The 23139-nt window shown below is 40.4% G+C and overlaps 1 protein-coding gene across 16 annotated transcripts in view; it reads left to right on the top strand.

Annotated features, from left to right (window-relative positions):
* The window catches only part of DOCK3 (dedicator of cytokinesis 3), a 502472-nt gene that overhangs the window by 397569 nt on the left and 81764 nt on the right, over positions 1-23139 (top strand). For all 16 annotated transcript variants that reach the window (XM_072786067.1, XM_072786064.1, XM_072786059.1 and 13 more), the window contains 8 exons: positions 1835-1960; positions 12000-12124; positions 13763-13925; positions 14456-14562; positions 15139-15310; positions 15685-15782; positions 18657-18740; positions 19810-19910. In XM_072786067.1, coding sequence (XP_072642168.1) covers positions 1835-1960; positions 12000-12124; positions 13763-13925; positions 14456-14562; positions 15139-15310; positions 15685-15782; positions 18657-18740; positions 19810-19910 — 976 coding nt within the window. The remainder of the gene's footprint in view (positions 1-1834; positions 1961-11999; positions 12125-13762; positions 13926-14455; positions 14563-15138; positions 15311-15684; positions 15783-18656; positions 18741-19809; positions 19911-23139) is intronic.

Raw genomic sequence — 23139 nt, 5'->3', positions numbered from 1 at the left:
GGATTTGTGCTGGTCTTATGGGAGAGGGACCCACTGCTGCTCTGGTTCTCAGTCATACTTGCTCTAGTGAAAAAGACACCTGCAGAGTGCAGGGAGGCACACAAAAACAAATTCAAAATGGATGAAAGGCCTAAATATAAGACAGGAAACCACCAAAATCCTAGAGGAGAATACAGACAGCAACATCTTTGACCTCGGCCTCAGCAACTTCTTACTAGACATGTCTCTGGAGGCAAGGGAAACAAAAGCAAAAGTGAACTATAAGGACTTGATCAACATGAAAAGCTTCTGCACAGTGAAGGAAACAGTCAACAAAATAAAAGGCAACCTACAGAATGGGAGAAGATATCTGCAAACAACATATCTGATAAAGGGTTAGTATCCAGAATCTATATGGAATTCATCATAATCAACACCCCAAAAATAAGTAAACCAGTTAAGAAATGAGCAGAATATGGGCAGCCCAGGTGGCTCAGTGGTTTAGCACCACCTTCAGTCCAGGGTGTGATCCTGGAGACCCTGGATCAAGTCCCACATCAGGCTCCCTGCATGGAGCCTGCTTCTCCCTCTACCTGTCTCTCTCTCTCTCTCTGTCTCTCATGAATAAATAAATAAAATCTTTAAAAAGAAAAAAGAAATGAGCAGAGTACATGAATAGACATTTTTCCAAAGAAGACATCCAGATGGCCAACAGATATGTGAAAAGATACTCAACAACACTCATCATCAGGGAAATATAAATCAAAACTACAATGAGATACCACCTCACACCTGTCAGGATGGCTAAAATTAACAGCACAGGAAACAACAGATGTTGGCAAGGATGTAGAGAAAGGGGAACCCTCTTGCACTCTTGGTGGGAATGCAAACCGCTGTAGCCACTCTGGAAAACAATATGGAGGTTCCTCAAAAAGCTAAAAATTGAACTACCTATCCCATGACCCAGCAATTTGCACTACTGGATATTTACCCAAAGAATACAAAAATACTGATTTGAAGGGATACATGCACCCTGATGCATAATGTTTATAGTTTTATAGTAGCATTATCAACAATAGTCAAATTATGGAAAGAGCCCATATCTCCATCAACTGATGAATGGATAAGATGTTGTACAGACAAACACACACACACACACACACACACTGGAAATCTTGCTATTTGCAACGATGTGGTTGGAGCTAGAGCGTATTATACTAAGCAAAATAAGTCAGAGAAAGACAACATGATTTCATTCATATATAGAATTTAAGAAACAAAATATATGAACATGGGGGGAAAAGAGGGAATTAAACCACAAGAGACTCTATTTTTTCTTTAAGTAGGTTCCATGCATAGCACGGAGCTCAACAGGGGCTTAAACCCTGAGATCAAGACCTGAGCTGAGATCAAGAGTTGGATGCTTAACCAACTAAGCCATGCAGGCACCCCCTAGAGACTCTTAACTATAGGGAACAAACTGAGGGTTGCTGGAGGGGAGGTGGGCGGGAGTGGGCTATATGGGTGATGGATATTAAGGAGGACATGTGTGTTGTGTTGAGCAGTGGATGTTACATGTAAGTGATGAATCACTAAATTCTACCCCTGAAACCAGTATTATATTCTATATGTTAACTAGAATTAAAATAAAAATTGAAACAATAAAAAAGATCCTTTAGCTTTCTAGAATGTTTCTTTAGAATAACATATACTTTCTGCATCAAAATTTTTCTCAAGTGCTGAACTTTGCATATTTTCCTCCAGAAAAAAAAATGTGACTCTTTACTGTGTTTTCTAGTACCAGAATACAGGGTGGAAATGTATTCTGAATAAGAAAATGCTTTTGTTTTTGCAGGTCTTATTATTTCTCTACAGCTTCTTCGTGGAGACATGGAACAGATTAGGAGAGAAAACCCCATGATATTTAATAGGGGATTGGCAATAACAAGAAAATTGGGATTTCCTGATGTCATCATGCCAGGTAGGCAGTACTTCTTGGGGCTAGGTTGGGAGAGGGGTTAGAAGGATGAGGTCTGGTGTTCTCATGAGCAGATGGTGAACTATGCTGTGGAGAAGCCCTGCAGCCATTAAAAGCTGCTGAATTCCAAGTCAAGTTGCTGACTACAATCTGTAGTCAAGGGTTTCTCTGTTGGCATCTGTTCTTTTCCAAAAGCCCCCACATCATATTCACCTATGCAACATGACAATCCAGCAGATGGGCTTTGTTGTCTCCTGTAGAGACTGGATGCTAGGAACCAACATGGAACTCTTCTTGGGGATGTCTTATACACTCTTCTCTTCCATTACATTTCTTAGAAAAGAATTGGCTCACAAGACCTTCCTCCTTAATGGGAAGAATACTCCAAAATATGTGCCTGTAGAATTGATGAATCCAATTCATGTAGAAAAAGCAGATACATTTTAATGTATCAGAAAAGAAATCAGGCAAATGGTATGTTAGGCATTAGGAATAGTACTACCTAGCCAGTTTCTCAGGAATTGGCTCACTCTTCTCATTTAATGCCCAGTGGAGAGCCAGAGCAGAAAGTGGGAATGCATCAACTGTCAAGTGTGGTTCTTGAAAGTCAGTCCCAGGTTCATGTTTCCTAGTCAGGTCGATGCAGGCAAAGCTAGAGAAGGGGATTGAAACAGACCATCAGAGCCAAGGGGGCCCTAGAGATTGAGGGAAGGATAGAGGCATGGCTCAGTTGGAGGGCAGGTAGTCTGATAAGTAACAAAGAGAAGGAAATCAGAACAGGCTAATAACTGCTTTTCTGAAGGATTACAGGAGTTATGGACCTACCTTTTCCATTGAATTTTAATGATCTGATAAAAGCTTGTTTGCTTCTGTTTGAAACAGCCAGGGCAGGCCAGACTGAACTGATTGTCACCACTCTACTATATATCACCTATTTAGAGCTCTTCGTGGTATTCTAAATCCACTTGTTGGAAATATTTGTCAGCACATACCCAAAGAGGAGCAGGACCTGAGCACAGGGAAGGGCCCCGTAATGGATTCCAACTGCCTTCCAACTTCCCACAGTGTGCCTGGACTTGTTTTCTATTGCCTGCATCCCCTCTCCATAGACACTATGAATGCAGAGGAAGCTGCTATGAACAGCCTTCATCTTCTGCTCGTGCACACAGAAAAATCTTTTGAATGGGAAACCTAGGCCACTCAATCAATTCCATGTTTATCTTTAAATGCTAGGGAGACTTCATACTTATGAAAGGCTCCCATCAATATCCTTCATAGGGTACTTCTTCCATCCTGTCCTGACACCATTTCTCACCCCTGGTTATCAGGACAAGAAGAGCCCAGGCATAGTCCTGGCTTCTTAGCAAAATGTCTGGAAGAAAAAATAGATGCTTACCAAAATTGATCTGGTGATTTTTTTTTAAAACTTGGTTATCCAGGCTCATGAGGTGGTAAAATATATTCTAAGAGATATACTTAAAGTTCTTCCTATCTTTTAAGAGCTTTTTTGCCTAAGATTATACATTTCTTTCCTTTTAGTCTTCACAGAGAATTAAAACCAAGTGAATAGAGACTAAAAAGGAACAAAATTCAGTCAAAAAAAAAATTTTAACAAAGTTTAATTTCAAGAGTTATGTTGTCTAACTCTCATCTGTGGAAAGAAATCTTTTTGTGGAGCAAAACACATCTCTCTGCATCAATGATAAATAGGTGTATAAAGGACCTCTGGGTATGCTAGGCCTGTCCAGGAATCAGCTGTATTAGGCACTGGTGAGGCAAGCTAAAGCTAAGGTAGTTACGTTCTCTCCCCTAGTCAGCTAAGGGACCATCATATGATTTCCCCTCCCAGGGCTGAGACACTGGGCGACCCTGAAAGGTCCAGGCCAGGCCTGTGAGTATGCTGCTTCCTGGGTTGTCTGCCTTTGAGTACTAAGTGCTAGAGCTGAAAGTTAATGATTGCCTCACAGGCAGGAAGCAGTCCTTTGTGCATAATCTGTCTCCTCCTCTACCCTTCCACCCCGTGAGAAAAGAGCTTTTTTGCAGATGGCCACTCCCAGAGTTGTGAGCTAACAACTGACTGACCTCTTAATGCACTCCAAGATATCATCAGAGTGAGCTTGCCATTCTCAGACATAGTGATAGGGCTGGCCTGCAGGTTCTGCTGGAACAGCAGGAAGTGTACAGGAATGTTTTACATCACAGTCCACTCTCTTAGGAAACCATATGCTCTGAAGTCCCTTGGTGAGACTTCCTGCAGCTGATCCACCCTTCCCCTGTGGGAATGTTGTACTGGCTACAGCAGTCCCCCAGCCCATATAGTGCTGGTAAGACCAAATTACAAGAAGTTGCAATTTCTTGATACATGGACATATATATGGGAAATGAACAAGGCAATGAATTATGTCAGTAACTGTGAGATTTCAACACTTAAGTCTGAGAAATTAGAGTAAATGGAAAAATTAGAATGACTCATAAACTGTGATTCTTGTTTTAAAACTATCCAAAATTTGATAGAAATTTCCAGGCACTTATTTGGGGAGGTCTTTTTTTTTTTTTTTTTTTTTTTTTTGCCAGGATGGCCTAGATGGGACTTTATGAAAGCATACTGACAGAGCTTAGATCTCTGAGTTACAGAGTTCAACCAGGCTCTAGCCACCCCAGTATCCAACATATCATTTTGAAAAAGGTCTCTTTGATGGTCTCCCTTTGCTTTCCATGGGTGTGTAACACACCACGTGACCACTGTGAACCACAGATGTACTATTCTGTGCCACAGCTGAGGTCCAACTCTGCTCATGACTCATGGTGGTGAACAAGAGGCAGAATTGCTGTTGCTAGTGCTCTAGGAGGTCTCAGAGAAGACATACCAACCAGATGATATTCTAGATTATAGAAGAACAAATAGATATGAGAATTTAAGCCTAATTTTGAAACCAAGCCCTCACAGCCTTTTATAGGTTGGTTACCATATTCATGTGGGTACTTCTTCCTTCTCTCCAAACTCATTTAATAACTCCCTTCCTAGATTTATTTTCAAGAAGATGGGCAGGAATTACTAAAGCAGGACAAGTGTTCCAGGTGAACCAGTTGGAGTTAACATTGTTCTCAGTGAAGTAGCCAAAATAAAACTTTAAAGAAAACTGCCGGCCAGGAGACTGTAAACTGAAAAGAATGATTTAAAAGTTTTTGCTCAGGAGGAGGTTATCCCCTCTTCCTTGCAGACCATGCCTGGCCAGCAGAGCCTGGCTACCACCTTCTATATATCCCTCTGTAATTTTTAGCTTTCCTGTTAAGTCTGTTTCCTGGAGTCAGTAGGAATACAGAGTTCTGTCAGGGGCCTGTGGGAATTACATTTTAACTTACTTTCTAAGTCTTGAATTTTTAAAGGTTTTCACTTACTGTGGGCAATATGGGCCACGTTTCATATGAGTTAAATGGTCTTCCATCTTGTCAGAAGAAACCTGCCCTTTGATGTAATGTGCTCTGGCTGAGGACTAGGTGTTCCCCCAAAGAAGTAGTTCTCCATCCTTAGTACATATCTGAGTCACCTGCAGGGCTTGGAGAAACAACCTGCTGGCCACCCCCAGGAGTTTCTGATACAGTAGGATTGGAGTGGGACCCAACAATTTGCATTCCTTACAAGCTCTGAGGTGATGGTAGTGCTGCTAGTTTGGGACCCCTTTTGAGAACCATGTCCTTGGGAGACTCTGCCTTAGGGAGGCTTTGTCCCTCCCTGAGTCAGACCTGGCACAGGTAGTGCTCCTCTCTGCATTGCTCCAAACTTGCCCTTAGAAGACAGCTCTGCAGGCATGGCATCCTTCTAGGGGACCCTCTGACTCTTGCCCTCGTGCTCGGAAATACACTCTGTCCTTTGCTTTGACCCTTGATAAAAAGTGCATGCTTCATCACCGACCTGCAAGTGATGATTTTTTTTTTTTTCTCTTTTCCTGTCTGTCTTAATTGTTCTTGTCTCTCTTTGTGCTGTCCCTTCATTCTCGCCCCTTTCTTTCTGGTGCAGAGATGAAGATAGTTGGGTGTAAGTTCCTGCTTTTGTGTGCCCTGTCTGCTTCTGCCTGCTTTGTTTCCATCTTCATTTGTCTCATGGAATGTTGCAATATTGGGTGGGGTATCATGTACATTATTAATCCTTCATCAGCCTCACTTTTTGGGGTAACTGACAAAACATAAAACAAAAGAAGATACCAGCCCAGCCTAGAATACTATGTATAACTTTAGGTGCTCATTGAGATTTGAGGAAACTAAGAACATATTGGAATGTTTAAAAAACCTCAATAAGGGCAGCCCAGGTGGCTCAGTGGTTTAGCGCCGCCCACAGCCCAGGGTATGATCCTGGAGACCCAGGATTGAATCCCACATTGGGCTCCCTGCATGGAGCCTGCTTCTTCCTCTGCCTGTGTCTCTGCCTCTCTTTCTCTGTGTGTGTCTTTCATGAATAAATAAATAAAATATTAAGAAAAAAAACCTTAACAAGCCCTAGGTGTATAACTACACAGAAAGATTTTTAGGAGATGCATCAGCCACTTCCACTGAAAAGAAAATGAGATATACTTATACCAAGCTACACAGAATCACAAAGGTAGAAAGCTTTTTTTCTGCTCTGTTGGACACATCTCACACAAAAAGCAGACACACAGAGACCTGACTTTTGAAAGAAAGCTCTCCTCAAAGGGAGTGATGAAAGTATTTACCACAAGTAGATTTATAGGACTGTGGTAAGTCTGGGTGTCAAATGAGGTTTTGGCAATATGTAAGGGATAGTTTAGGAATGATCATATCTGGTCCCAGAGCAGGTTGAAAGATCATCACATCCTTGACCCAAGAAAGGAATAACAACATAATGATGTTGTACTATGCCCATTCCTATCTTCCTGATAGAGCAGAGAACATCCGTGGCCTCATAACAGTACAAACCACTAGAAGTGTGACACTGAAGACATGGTTTAAAAGTAATGAACCCATCCCTCCTGGATATTCTGAAGAAGAGGTTTTTTTTTGGAGAGAGAAGGTCTCTTCCTTAAAATAAGAACTACAACAAAATAAAACATCAGTCGTATGTCTAAGTTGAATGGTTGTTAATGTCTCCATATTTCCATGATGCTGTCAGGAGACTTTACTCCTATTCTGCCAAGAGATAAAATTGGTGCCGTCCTGAGCAGGCTGCTGTGTCTTCTAAGAGTAGGTTAGTTCTAGTTTCACATGGTCTTAAGGGAAAGAAAGCACTATCCCTGATAACCCTATCTAGAAGTAGACAAGGTATAAGTAATACAGTAATAAATACTAGTATCCTTGAACCCAAAGCCTCCTAAAATGTGGTGTGACTAATTTATACAGAAGGAGCATGAATATAATAATCCAAACAAGTCTGAATGCCCAAACCTGTGTGGGCTGTCCTGGATCATTTCTCCTGGGATAGAATTCCAGATAGGCTGTAACCGTGTGGCCCCAAAATTCCTGGTAAAGCTGGAGTGTCTGGCAGGAGATTCTCTTCCTAACAGATGCTCTGGTGCCTGAGCCAGACTTCAGAGGTTCTGAAATTGCTAGAATCTGCTCTCAGAAGAGAAGTGCAAACACATTGTGAGTTCAGTTTCTTCAGTGTCATACTAGGATGCCAGTCTTCAGAGGATCCCGCCTGGCCACTGAGGCATGCGGTTCTCTATCACTGTTGGATGCAGCTCTGTCACAGTGCTCCCAGCCCCCTAAGGTTTTTGGTAGCTGAAAAACAGTTTCCTTTTAAGACCTCTCACTCCATAAAGACCCCAGAATGTTTCAGACCAATCCTTGGTGTAATAAAGTGGTCTTAGTTTCATTACCTTGCACCTGCCTAGCACCTGCTTGTGTAGACTTAGAAGAATCTGGATCTGATGTATAGTTGTAGTGTAGTGAAACTGTTCTTGACATGTAAACTCTCCCAAGCCAGGTATCAGGAAATTATAGTCCCTGGGCCAAATCCAGCCACCTGCCAGCTAAGAATGTTTTTTCACATTTTAAAACGGTTGTGAAAGCGACATGTAACAGAGACCTATGTGAACCACAGAACCTAAAATATGTACTACCTGTCTTCTTACAGAAAAAGTCTGCCGATCTCTGCCTACCCTTCTTAAGTCTCTAGTCTCCTGGTATGCAGCTGTACCATCAGCTGGCATTGGCTACTCTGGGAGACTGTGAAAAGGAAGAGACAATATATTCTGAGGCCCTCTGACTAGAACAACTTCATTCAATCATTTTTCCATTCAAGAAACTCTGTTGCATGTCAGCTGAGCACTAAGCACTCAGAGATACAAGGCGTTGCTGATGCCATTACAAAAACTCGGCTAACCTCAGGAAGCAGAGGTCATATAATAAAGGGAGGCAGAGCCACCCTCAATGATACCGACTCCCACACTGTACAGAGAAACCTCCCCTTCCCAGAATGCTTTCAGCATTTCTCTGTGCTGCCTAAGAGCTGCCTAGCCCCGCACACCCAGTCAGATCTCATAAGCATCTTCCCAGCAAACCCCATGGCATTAAACTATGGTCCCCTGGCTTTAAACCCTGGAGAGCATCAGAATCACCTGGTGATTTTGTTAGTTCATTTAATGTACGTACACAAACTCCACCGAAGACCAACTGGAATCTCAAGGGGTAGATGCTAGAAATCTAGTTTTAATAAGCTCCCTAGGTGGTTAGAATACAGCCAGCCAACCAGTGGTCTGCAAACTAATATCACAAATCACTGCTCAGGCCTTCTCTTTCCCATCCTCATTGTAGTTTGCCTGTCCTCGAACCTCTCAATATTTCCTTGCAATTGATGCTAAAGTTTACAGGAGCCTCCTGGAGACAGTGCCTTAATCCAAATGCATGATTCCACTGGTAGGCTTTGTGAACATGTAACAGGGACAGCTGAAGATCAGGGAACCTAGGAGGCTATTGATAAGGCAGGGCTGGGTCATTAAATCTTGAGGGCTTTCACATTGACGCTTCTTAGGTTTTCTCCTAGTTCCAGGAGAATTAGTGGAGAGCTCTATTTAAATGATCCCCCAGAGAGTTTTTGACAAGAAGGCCCCAGCAACATTAACTATCACAGTTCTTGAAATTGAGGCCATAATTTGCAAAATTGCAACCCATAAAGCAGGCTAATATCCATTCTGCTGAGAATAGCCCCAGTCTTAGGCAAGTCTGTTCTCCAAATAAAGAGCAGCAAAAAATCTGATGAAATCAAGCTGCTTCAGTCTGTAACTCAGAGGGTATGTTTACTTCTATTGATAAATTTGCTCAGCAAGATACCACTAAAGGCATTCTAGAAAATTTAAAAAGAATGAAAACTGTAGGAATATCTAGCTCAGCTCTTTCCTATGAAATTGACATTTTGATTTAAAATGCCTTGGAGGAGCTGCCCAGCAACCATGGGCTCACCCTATAAAATCAACACAGACCAAATTCTGTCATCAGTCTCCAAGATAATACTTTCTTTTGCATGAGTATTCTATATCACATATTGTTAGGAAACATTTAAATGTTTCATTTGAAGGACACATTTATTTATAGCTAACTTTTGTATAGAGTCACAGAAATTTAAAATGTTTGTACAAGCTAGAATACTATTGCCAAGAGCTAGTATCTGCTTTTACAAGTCATGTGTATTATCTTGAATAATTTCTAGAGAGTGCTGGTTGCCTGGGTGGCTCAGAGGTTTAGCACCTGCCTTTGGCCCAGGGTGTAATCCTGGAGTACTGGGATCGAGTCCCACATCAGGCTCCCTGCATGGGGCCTGCTGTGTCTCTGCCTTTCTCTCTCTCTCTCTCTCTCTCTCTCTGTGTCTCTCATGAATAAATAAATAAAATCTTCAGGAAAAAAAAAAGAGTAGTAGTTAAACAAAGCACCTATTCTTTCGATTAGACATTAAAATTCTCCGAACTATTCACTTCATGCCAAAACAGCCTAGAATTTTAATAATTACTTAAATTCCATAGAAAGGCTAATGTGTAACTAAAAGACTTACATCAAAAGAAAGTTCTAAAATGTATGTTTCGGTTATTAAAAATTCAAGGTATAACCAACTCTTATTTATCCCATTATAATAGCAATAACCTACAGTAAAGTTCCCATTTAATTTTGATTTTTACTTTCAGTACTGGTTTTACTCAGCTTCTGCCCATATAGTAGCAAACTGATGGATTTGAATTTCCCTTCTGTTTTCCTTTCCTACCCTTCCTGCACACCTGAGTGCTGTTTTCATGATATGCTAGGAAGGCCCAAGCAGAGATGCCCAAAGGAGGCAGATTAAAGTACAGACTCAGGAGAATTCAAAGTAGAGGCTCTCCTCACCCCAGGGGAGAAGTCTGTGTGAACTGCAAAGGAGAGACACCCTCTAGGGTGTCCTACCTATCCAGCAGTTAGTTGTATTTGTATGTGATTTCCAGAATGTATTTTCCTTTCCCTTCATGGTAGCCTCAGGGCTATTTGGGAAACATGATGTTTTTCACATATTAGAGAAAGTTCTCTGGGCTGTCAGAGAATAATTAATTGCTTCTTATGGGCTGCTCTTCTCCACTAGAGTGGAAATATTTTAAGAGCTTCATTATGCAACCAAATAACTATGGCTACGTTCCTGGTATAGTAAGATGACCTGAAGAATAGAATGTCTGGTCATGAAGAACTCAAAACCCAGGTATATGCCAGTCCTAGTCTGTCATGTTTCATTCATAAGAGACATTGAGACACTTCCACAATCAGAGAGGTGGTCTGTACAGAAAAGGAGCCATCATCATGTACCAGAAAGACACTTGCTAACCAAAAACAATACCTGTATGCCATTGTGATTCCAAGTAATAAACATTTTTAGATATGCCAGGTTTGCTAAGAACTGAGGTAGAAAAAAATACTCCAAATTGACTTGCTTTGCAAGTTAATCATTCTATCACCTCTCAATTGAATTCTTCAGACTAACACATCTTCACTTTGGCCTTGTGTGTTTTCCTTTGCCATTTTTTCTTCGAAGATTTTTTCCCAGAGACTTTACTACATTTTTTTTTCTGAAATTCAAAAGCCCTTTAGAATATGTGAATAAAACTGGTCATGTTACAAATTTTGAAGCTTAGTGCAGGCAAATGAGCTCTTCTTATATCTGAACAGACAATCCCATTCCCCTAAAAAAGGCAGATGTGGTCACTTCTTAGGTCATTTCAGTTTGCAGTTTGAGCTTCTCCTGCCCAGTCTTTAGCAGCAGATATTGGCAAAGTGGGCAGGAGTCAGAGCACAGGGTAGCAGGGAGAGCAACAACAGATTGTCACCCCAGTGCTTTAGCACCTGTGACTCTGGAGTCACCTGTTCCCAGAGCACTTGCAACACAAAGAAGAAAAAAAATGACAGCCCAGGAACCTGGGTCTGGCACTCCTCAAGGGACAGGATTTGGATCTAAGCCTCCAGAAGGAAAAACTAGTGTATCCTCTGTACATAACTAATGAATTATTAAACACTACATCTGAAACTAATGATGTACTATGTGTTGGCTAATTGAATTTAAGTAAATTTTAAAAAAAGGAAGACTCAGAAGGGTTACAAGTCGAAAAAAGAAAACCCATAGAAGAAAAAGGCAACTACTTTTTAATTTATTTTGGAGGGAAAGGAGGAGGGATTAGTAGTTAAAGCATATAGACATGATAAAAATAAGAAATTTAGAATACTATATATTCTAAAGTTTTTCCCCTTCGGAAGGCTTAGATTTCAGCTATTCTCCTAGAGGGTTGAGAGACTGAGCAGTCATCTATGATAAAAGAAAAGACTCTCCACCCCACCTTTTCCCACCCTGGACAAGGTGTGGTGAACACCTTTAGAATCCAGACTTAGAGCACACATGTCCAACTAACCAACCTGAGTACTGCTGCACTGATATGGGTAGACTGTCCACTCTTATTAACCAAGCTTGCAATGCCCTGAGCACCCACCTGAACCCTGGAGGACTCAAATGCTAGCCTGGTCCTCCATACACAAGGGGCAGTATGGCTTCTGTGGTTGTGAAGAAATGGCATTTCTTTCCCTGTAGGCGATATCCGCAACGACCTGTACCTAACCTTGGAGAAGGGAGATTTCGAGAGAGGAGGAAAGAGTGTACAAAAGAATATTGAAGTGACCATGTATGTGCTTTACGCAGATGGCGAAATACTGAAGGTAAGATTTGCCAGTCAGTTTGGAATGGAGGTTTATCCTGTAATAATTCTAGCAAGTCTATGGACTTTGTCCAGAGACCCATTCTCTTCATGCAGACTGCACTCACATCACTGCATATGCATTCTTCTCTGCCTTTTCTTTTCTTCAAGGAAACCCTACAGTATGCTTTGATAATGACTTCCAGTGTCAGACAACCTGTTTAGAAACTCTTCCTTGTGTCTGACCTCAATCCTTCCTGCTCCAATTTAGACCTGTTCCCTCTAGTTCTGTCCTACATGTTACTCTTTATGCCATTCTGTCTAGCATCAAGCTGCCTACTTTTGGTAACTGTTGTTAGGCCCCACTCTTTTTGTTCCTTAAGCTAATAAAGCTACATTTGCTCTTTGGTCAATTGTGGGACTTAGGCACTCACTTGCTGGTAACAAGTAATATGACAAGGAATAGCAGAGTCAGGCTCTAAAAGATTATTTCCAACCAATGCCAGTATAAAATGCAAGTATATTTTCTGTCATTCTTCATTCAAAGTGAAGTCCTGGAATGTTGTTTTTCCATGGTTGGTATGTCATGGTGAAGTCCCTGACAAACAACAAGGCATCATTTGCATAGTACTTGATAGAAGGCAGATTACTCTTTTACAGATCTTACTCCTGTATGTTGACAATAGCCTTGTGAAGTAGGCAGAACAGGAATGATCATCCACATTTTGTGGAAGAAAAAAGGTAAAAGTAGTCAAAATCATCTCCCCAAACTAGAAAGAAATAGAGGAGAATGTTTAATTGGTGATAGAAACAATGATTTCTGTTTCATTTTAAAAACTCACCTCAAGGAAATAAATTTAAAAGAAGAGTGCCTGGCTGGCTCAGTTGGAAGAGCATGTGACTCATGATCTCAGGATCTTGGGTCAAGCCCCATGTTGGATGTAGAGATTACTAAAAAAAAAAAAAAAAAAAAAGTAAAAAACCTACCTCAAGGCCTAAGGCATATCCTTTGTTTCATTGTTTGCATGGATAATGCCAAGATCAGCAGAGCTGTCAGCTACTCATACCACCCATGTGCAGACAGGGAGCTGCCCCTGATAGTGTTGCCTGCAACTGCCTGTCTTCCAGGAATATGGGACTACATCTTTATGGCAGTATTCGGAAAGGGGGCCAAGTTAAATCTGGTCTGCCTTATCTATACCCAAGGACAGTTAGCCAAGGGCAACCTAAAATGCCAGTGCAACATTGGGGTAAGGAAGATTAGAAAACAAGGTCTTTTCACTTTATATATTAATTAATTTTCTGATCAGGTGAAGTGTATGTATGGCTGATTTCTCCTGTGGACTCCTTGCTTCCTTTCTTAATGAGGATGAAGAGCCTTTCTTAGTGGTTTAGGTACCTTCTTCAGCTTATTGAGTTGTGTGTGTGGTTACTTCCACCCCAAGGAAAAGAAGGAGCATTGTTGACTGCTGATTCTTTATGCCATCTACACAGTTGTTTCCAAAAGTATTTAATTTAAGTCAAATGAATTTTCTCATCTTATAGATTTGGCCTGGTGGGAAAATAAGACCTGGACAAAGAAGAAAGTGTTCTAGTGCCACAGAGAAATCCAGGGTCTTCCTCTGGGAGGATGACACTTTATTTTGCTTCTCTCTTTCAGGATTGCATAAGCTTGGGTTCAGGAGAGCCAAATAGGAGTTCCTACCACTCCTTTGTCCTCTACCACAGTAATAGTCCTCGCTGGGGAGAAATTATCAAATTGCCCATCCCCATTGACCGGTTCCGGGGCTCCCACCTGCGCTTCGAGTTCAGACATTGTTCCAGTGAGTGAGACTTCTCTCCACATTCCTTGGAGGATATGAATGTTCTATTGTCTCAGAGCTCTTTCCTCAGAAAGAGAATTCAGAGGGTTCTTATTATTGGGACAAGAAAATGAGGAGTTCTGAATAAATGGGTCCTCAAAGATGGGATGTCATCAGAGGCTGTTGTTGAGATGGTTATTCAAAACGTGGCGCCTGGTACTGGCCCTTCCTAGTGTCTGACCCAGACACTGAATAATTACCAGTGTCATTCTCCTTTGGGTATTTCCTTTCTACATATTAAACTGCTTCTTAAAGAGCCTCTGGTTTATCAAGCCCAGCAATCTAGTTTCTATTTGGGTCTAGGTAGCCTGTGTACCTTGGGATATAAATGGAAATTCAGTCCAGTACATCAGTCCTGCAGTCAGGTAGCTACCTAATTAATGAAAGCAAGGGAAGAAAAAGTAAGGAACGTAGGTGATAAGCACCAGGGTAATTTCTGTTAAAAAGCAGAGTGAGGGGTAAAAACAACTAACACTTAGCTCTGGTTGCAGCAAAGGACAAAGGGGAAAAGAAACTCTTTGGCTTTGCATTCTCACCCCTGATGCGGGATGATGGCACCACTCTCTCAGATGACATCCATGAGCTCTATGTGTACAAGGTATGGAGCCTGGCTGTCTTTTACCTCAACCCTCACACCCCTAAGACAACTCTCACACATAGTTCTCAGCTAGGTGGTTTTCAGTGGGCAGGACAAAGGATCCAGGGTAATGCCCTGGTGGATGACAGCAGGACAACTGTGGGCAGGCTTTTGTTTTCCAGCCACAGTGGCCTTCCTTCCACAAATAATGTCAGCAGTCCCTTTGTTTCCCACCTCCCACTTCACAAGTAATAGAAATCTGTTACCAACTCCTCTGTGCCATTGTGGCCTTGGCTCAAACATTCAGAGACCTGCCATTTGAGATCGTGGTTCTGTCAGCTGTTGCAACACAGCTGCCACCCAAAGTTGCCTGCACACCAGGTGGAAGCCACCTGCCCCAACATGTTCTCTTTAAAAGGCATGTGAGCCATTCTGGGAGTTTCCAAACAGAAATCACTCTTCTAAGAGGACCTGAGGCCCAAGATCTAGTCTCAGGAAGATGAGAGCAAACATCAACATCAAAAAATCTCCTGCAACCTGATTTTTAAACATGGCATGGTTCAGAAAACATTCTTTGTTCTCTACCTTTGCCTGTAGTGTGATGAGAATAGTACCTTTAACAACCATGCTCTGTACCTGGGCTTGCCCTGCTGCAAAGAGGACTACAATGGCTGCCCTAACATCCCCTCCAGCCTCATCTTCCAGCGCAGCACCAAAGAGTCTTTCTTCATTTCCACGCAGCTCTCCTCCACCAAACTCACCCAGAATGGTAGGTGATGGGATCTGCAGGGTACTGCCCTCCCTGTCCTCACTGGCTGGTTTCATATTGCTGATGCATACTAAGGGAGACAGAAATTCATTGCTTTTTCATGCCACAATGAGGGCATTCTTTTCACCTGAAGTTGGAGGAACCACTTGGCAATAACAGCCTTTAAGATTTCCCGTGGTTTTAGCAGCTCTGGAGTATACCTCTAGACTTCATGGATGTGCCTTTGGCCTTAACGTCAGCACTAAAGAGATTTGTTTTAATGCTTGTGGCTATTTCTCTTCCTCTATATTCCGCCTGTCCTTGGCAGGGAGAGACTGGGTTTTGCTTGCCCTTGGCATAGTCAGTGTTCACCATCTTTTGCACTTGCTTTTTAGTGGACCTCCTCGCTCTGCTGAAATGGAAGGCTTTTCCAGACCGGATCATGGACATCCTAGGGCGACTGCGGCATGTCAGTGGGGAAGAAATTGTTAAGGTATGGCTTTCTGAAATTCATACATGCTGCCTGAGCAAGAATCTGGGCAGAAGGTCTTTACTTCCCCTTGATTTCTACCAGTACCCCTCTAAGACCACTTCTTGAAATATAATCAGATGAGTAGAAATAAAGTTGTTTTTCCTTTTTGTTACTGTTGTTAGCTTCCCTTTTTAGAGGTATCACATTGGGCTTATACCTCTTAGAAACTATATTTAGAAAAAAAGAAAGAAACTATATTTAGGTTATAAATTCTATTTTCTGACTTATTTTTCTTCCTAGAAAGCAAAACAATAATTAGAGGGTAGTGGTCAAACCATCCTCTCAGAAACACACCCAGTGCTTTGTGTTGTCTCCTCTCCTTCCTTAGGTCTCTCTTATTTTCCTTATTTGTAACCCTTTAACCACAAACCTAGCCTGAAGTTTTTTCTGACTCTACTCATTTGATTATATAGGAGAACTCAAAATACTCTCCATTAACCTAGAGCTTCTGATTTTGCCCAGTCTCTCAGTCTATACCAGGGATCCTTCCCTACTCCCTGCCTCAACTGCTTTCTCCAGGTACCTTTGTGACATTTCCCATCTAATGACCTGAGCAGACTGACAACAATACTACCAGTCCTCAGTTGTCTTCCATAAGGGCTTCTCTGCATTGTACAAAGTGTTTGCCCACCTGGTTTTAGCACAAGAAAACCCCGAAGTACCTCCTGATGCTGTAAGCCCTGCAGGTGGATTCTACACGATGAACTGAACTCTGCTGAGGAAAATGGAGGTGCTTTTGATGATCAGCAAGAGCAGTGGAATGTAGGATAGAGACTAAATCTCAGGAAGGCACCTTGTCCATCAATGAGCATTCTTAGTTCTGTCATTGTAATTACCAAATCAACACAGATATCCTGCCAATACTTTATTTTACAGCTCCATTGACTCAGTAATATACATGATGTCTCCCAATGAGAAACAGTTTTAAAGTCTGTATACCTCTGTGTATTTTTATAAAGTCTTGTCTGAATTTTGTTTTCATCAATTAATCAGAGTATCATCGATTTTTAAAAACTTTTTTTTTATTTATGATAGAGAGAGAGAGAGAGGCAGAGACAAAGAACTCTTAAACAAGCTAATACTAGTTTTGTTTTGTTTAGAGAGGGAGGGAGAGAGGGAAGGAGGGAGGAAGGGAGAGAGAGAATCTTAAGCAGGCTCCAAGCCCAGCACAGACCCTGACGTGGGCTCAGTCTTACAACCCTGAGATCATGACCTGAGCTGAAATCAAGAGTTGGGTGTTTAGGGGCACCTGGGTGGCTCAGATGGTTGAACATCTGCCTTCAACTTAGGTCATGATCCTAGGGTCCTGGAATCAAGCCCCATGTCAGGCTCCCTGCTCAGTGGGGAGCCTGCTTCTATCTCTCCTTCTGCCCTTCCTTGCTCATGCTCTCTCTCTCTCTCTCTCTGTACTCTCTCTCTCAAATAAATAAAATCTTTAAAAAAAAAAAGTTGAGCGCTTAATCAACTAAGCCACCCAGGTGCTCCTGCTAATACTAGTTTTTGAAACTAAAAATCAGTTTATCTTCAGGGCATTTTTTTCTTCTAAATATTAAAAATATTAATTAGTAAACAAAAATGTATTTAAAAACTCTGTAATCTTTTTAAGGCTGAGTTGTTTTATTCCTGATAAGAGAATATCCTATCAGCATATATGGTTTTAGCATCAATAATTGATTTCAGGGATCCCTGGGTGGCGCAGCGGTTTGGCGCCTGCCTTTGGCCCAGGGCGCGATCCTGGAGACCCGGGATCGAATCCCACGTCGGGCTCCCGGTGCATGGAGCCTGCTTCTCCCTCTGCCTGTGTCTCTGCCTCTCTCTCTCTCACTGTGTGCCTATCATAAATAAATAAAAAAAAATTTAAAAAAAAAAAAAAAAAAAAAATAATTGATTTCAAGCCACCAGAAGAGTATGAAAAGAATCTGCTAGAATTAAAAAAAATTTGTTTTGACTTTTTTTAGAATATTTCAAGCATACACAAAAGTAAAATAGTATAAAGAACCCTATGTGTACCTATCACCTAGATGATCAACAATCATCATCCTGTGGCCAGTCCTGCCCATCAGCACCCCTATCCACACCTACCACATTAGACATTGCTATAAAATAAACTGTAAACATAGTATCATTCAATTGCCTTTTGACTGACAGAATGTTAGATTTGACTTTTAAAGACTGCAAATATCCGTGAGTATTCATCCTTTCCATGGATTTTGCATCTCAGAAAGAAAAAGGCATATGTTAGAAATAAAACAAAACATAACAAAACCAAAATGGTGCTTCCAGATCTTTTACCCTTGTTGATAGCCCTCATCAGCAGCTTCCTCTCTTCTCCCAGAATACTGATTTCTAGACCAAAACATGGTTTCTGTACTTAAGACCTACTTGCCACACCCTTGTTCAAGTGTCCTCTATTGAGTTAGGCTACAGTAGACAGTAAGGAACTCCTGCACTCTCTGGGGTCCTGGGAAAGTGAGCTCTTTTTCTCAAAATTAATTTGGCATCAGAATCACTTACAATTGTCTTTGTTTCAAAATTATAATCTACATGGATGTCCTGTGTTTTTTAGGTAACTGCTCTTAGAAGTTTAGCACTTACCCAGGAGAAAGAGCCTCTGAAAATCTCTCTCAGGACCCTTGGGCTGTATGCAAACACCCTGAGTCCACCTAGTTATCCTTTAGCTAGGTAGACGTAGGATACTCATTTATTTTTAAACAGTGATTTGAGATCTTGGGAGATTTTTGAGTTTGTTTATTGGAAGATAAATTCATTGGTGTATGGTGTATGGAAGCTTGTACTAGGTCCTAACACTTGAGCCCCCTGATTTTTATGTTACAGTTTCTGCAAGACATCTTAGATACACTCTTTGTGATTTTGGATGATAATACAGAGAAATATGGCCTGTTGGTGTTTCAGTCTTTGGTAAGTTATCATCCTTCCTGACTTTCATTCTTATTAATTATTTCTGTCAAATGTTTTTAAAAATCCAAGGGAAACAATTTATAGAATGAGTCAACACAAGATACAGAAGTTTCTAGTTGAAAAGTGTCACCCAAGGAAGTCCACCCAACCAACTTACCAGGTAGATCCCTACAGTATCAGATTTGAAGAATTGAGCCTGGTCTGGTCCATGCCTCAACTTTGCAGTTCGTATACTTAATCTCATCATTTTTGCAGAGCTGCCTAACCTCTGAAATAGAGACCTATAAAAACAGAATGCTCGGAGACTAATATAGGAAACCAGATGGCTTGTTCTTTCACCTACACAGGAGGATATAACCACCAAGAAAAGCAGAGACTCACCTGCTCTGGTCTGAGCATCACACTGTCTCCCTGTGTGCAGTTGTTTGGAAACTGGAGTCTCCAAAGGTTGCTTAGTGAGAATGGGCAGTGATTTGAATGTTCTGTGCATTTAGCTTAATATATCCAGTTCCATAGGAGTGCTGTCCATTCAAAGGGAACCACATACTCTAAGTCTACTTGATAGATGAGAAGAAGTGAGAGTTAAAATGACACTTGCATAGCTTGCCCCTTTGACTTTTCTTCTTCCTTGTTCTCCTGGCCTGCCAGCCCCATTTCTGAAGATCACAGCCTCTCATAGGCTGAGCTAGCTCAGAGGAAAAAAAAAAATTTTTTCCCTCTCTTTTCTAAGTTTTTTGAAACACCTTAGTATTTATGCCACCTTACATAGGTACTGTTTTGCTTTTTCCAAATCTGTATTGCACCACCCAACATTATTGAGAAGAGAGAGACTTATAGTAATACTAGAACAGACAGATAAGCCCCAAGTCTGAATTCAGAGATTGGGGGCCATAGGAATAAAAGAGACAAGACAGAAATACAGACCCAGAATAGAAATCTTACATTCCCATGGGGAACACTAGAGAAAATACCGACAGTATGTCATTCTTTAGAGAAACATGAGTTCTGTTTTCTGCTGGAGAGAAGTCCAAGGCCTTCAGTGAACCCTGGTACCCTTCATGTCCTCCAGGTATTCATCATCAACCTGCTCAGAGACATTAAGTATTTCCACTTCCGGCCTGTAATGGACACATACATCCAGAAGCACTTTGCTGGAGCCCTGGCATACAAGTAAGTTCATTTAGCATTAGGACTTGTGTTTGGATAGAAGGACAAGCTTAAAAAAAGCTCAGTGACAACCACCATTCATTCATCTGACCTTTTTTTAAATTAATTTTTTTCTAATTGTGGTAAAATATATATACTATAAAATATTCTATTTTTAAGTGTACATAGTGCACATAGAATATAAAATATCTATTTTAAAGTATATAGCTTAGTGACATTGAGTATGTTCACATTGTTGTACAACAGCCATCTCCAGAACTTTTTTCATCTTCCAAAACTGAAACTCTGTACCAATTAAATATTAACTCTCCATCACCTCTCCCCCTGCCCCTGGGCAGCCACCATTATATTTTCTATCTCTGAATGTGCCTATTCTGGATACCTCATGTCAATTGAATAATACAATACTTACCTATTCGTATCTGGCTTATTTCACTTACCGCAATGTCTTCAAGGTTCATTCATGTTGTAGCATGTGTCAGAATTTCCTTCCTTTTAATGTCTGAATAATGTTCCACTGTGCATATATACCACATTTTGTTTATCCACTTACCCATTGATAAATAACTTGGGTTGCTCTTGCCTTTTGGTTGTGAATAATGCTGCTGTGAACATGGGTATACAAATATATCTTCAAGACCCTGCTTTCATTTCTTTTGGACATATACCAGGAGTGGGATCATGAGTTTGTTAGTTAGATAGTTCTATTTTTTTAATTTTTTGAGGAATGACCATACTAGTTTCCACAGTGGCCACATCATTTTTACATACCCACTAACAGTGTTCACGGGTTCCAGTTTCTCCACATCCTCAAGCCCAGACTTGTTATTTTCTATTGGGTTTTTTGGGAAGAGTGGGGGTTTTATAGTAAACACCCTTAATTGGTGTGAAGTAGTATATCATTGTGATTTTAATTTGCATTTCTCTAATGATTAATGTTGCTTAGCATCTCTTCATGTATTTATTGTATATCTTCTTTGGAGAAAAAATTTATTCAAGTCCTTTGCCCAGTTCTTAAGCAGGTTGGTTTTTTATTGTTGAGTTTTAGGAATTCTTTATGTAATCTAAGTATTAACCCCTTGTCAGGTACACAGTTTGTAAATATTTTCTCCCATTGCATTTCTTTCTCTTGGTTTTGTTGTATCTTTTGATGTACAAAAGTTTTCAATTTTGATATAGTCCAGTTTATCTATTTTTTCTTCTGTTTCCTGTGCTTTTGATGATACGCCCAAGAAATCATTGCTAAATCTAATGTCATAAAGCTTTTCCCCTATGTTTTTGTCTACAAATTTAATTTATAGTTTTAGATCTTACATTTAGGTCTTTGACCCACTCTGAGTTAATTTTTGTTTATTGTGTTACATAAGAATCCAGCTTCATTCTTTTGTACATAGATATCTAGTTTTCCTAATATAATTGTTGAAAAGATGATCCTTTCCCCATTGGATGGTCTTAGCACCCTTGTTGAAAATCATTTGACTGTCTCTGTGAGGAGTTATTTCTGGGCTATTTATTCTATTGATGTGTATGCCTGTCTTTATGCCAGTACCATGCTGTTTTGGTTACTGTAGCTCTATAGTAAGTTCTGAAATCAGGAAATATGAGTCCTCTAACTTTGTTCTTTTTCAAGATTGTTTTGGCTATTTGGGGAGCCTTGAGATTCCATATGAACTTCAGAATGAATTTTTTTATTTCTGCAAAAATTGCTATTGGGATTTTGATACAGATTGTGTTGTATCTGTAGATCATTTTGGGTCGTGTTGACATATTAATAGTATTTAGTCTTTCAATCAATGAACATGAATGTCTTTCCATTTATTAATATTTTCTTTAATTTCTATCAACAACATTTTATAGTTTTCAAAGTACAATTCTACAGGTCTTTCACCTCTTTGGTTAAGTTGGCCCTAAGTAGTTTATTCTTTTTGATGCTACTATAAATGGATTTTTTCCCATAATTTCCTTTTTCCTTTTTTGAAGTGCTCATTGTAAGTGTATAGAAATGCAAAGGACTTTTGTATATTAATTTTATATCCTGTAATTTTGCTGAATTCATTTATTAGTTCTAAAAGGTTTTTTGTGGAATCTTCAGTTTTTTTCTATATATAACACCAAGTCAGCTGCAAAGATAACTTTGTTTCTCCCTTTCCAGTTTGGATGCCTTTTATTACTTTTTCTTGCTTAACTGTTGTTCTTCCAGTACTATGTTGAATAGAAATGGCAAAAGCAGGCATCCTTGCCTAATTCCTAATCTTAGAGAAACAACTTTCTTTCACTGTTGAGTAGGGTATTAGCTATGTATGGTCTTTGAGCTGACATTTTAAACCATAGTTTGCTACATACTTGTCATACTTTTCCTTCTAGGAAATGATGGCAAAGCTACTAAAAGTAAGTCTTGCTTTTTTCATGAGAAACGTGAATAGGTAAATATAGCACCCACAAATAAATGTCAAAGAAATAAAAAGTTGATAAAAAATATAAATAGTTAACATGGGAAACAGGTTATTTAGAACGATTGAAGCAATTTTTTAAAAAGCCATCACTTTCTTCTGTGGAATTACCACAAGTTTTGTAAATATAAGTAAAACCCAAGGTAACAAGACTGTGGAGTTACTGGTACTCTGGTGCTTTGATGTCAGTCTGTAGGGCAGACACTATGCTGTGCTTTAAGCATCATCATCTCATTAGTATTCACAATAACTTTGAAGTGTACTATTGATTTCTCTGTATTTTAAATAAAGAAAATGGCACAAAGAGATCAAATAACTTGCCCAAAGATACAGAGCTAGAAATTGATAGGCCACAGATGTGAACCCTGCTGTCTGACCAAGGCCTGTATTTGACTTCTGTGCTCTATTGCCACATAAAGGAGCAGGCCTTCTGATCTTGTCATCTCCTTTCACTCAGGTTACTTGGGCCTAAGGAAATAAAATATATAGGATAAAGGTGAAGCAAGGAGGAGCATACAGGACTATATACCTTTATCTGTGTCTACTATTTACTAGTAATTGTTGTATGTTCCGGAGACATAGCAATTTTAGACAAAATAAAAATACATGTAAAATCCGGGATTTGGGGTAATTTCTTATAATCAAAGAATAAATGTGTGTCAGGGAGAGTGAGAAAGAATGATTATAATTGCTAATTAAAATGTAGCACCTCTGTGGAGGAAGTAGGCTGTCTGAGTGAGATATGTTGTCTGGTCTCAGATGATCTGGAGATTCCACAGCCT

This window comes from Canis lupus, chromosome 19 (assembly GCF_048164855.1).
Source record: "Canis lupus baileyi chromosome 19, mCanLup2.hap1, whole genome shotgun sequence".
Lineage (NCBI taxonomy): Eukaryota > Metazoa > Chordata > Mammalia > Carnivora > Canidae > Canis > Canis lupus.
This window is presented reverse-complemented; position numbering and strand designations above follow the sequence as displayed.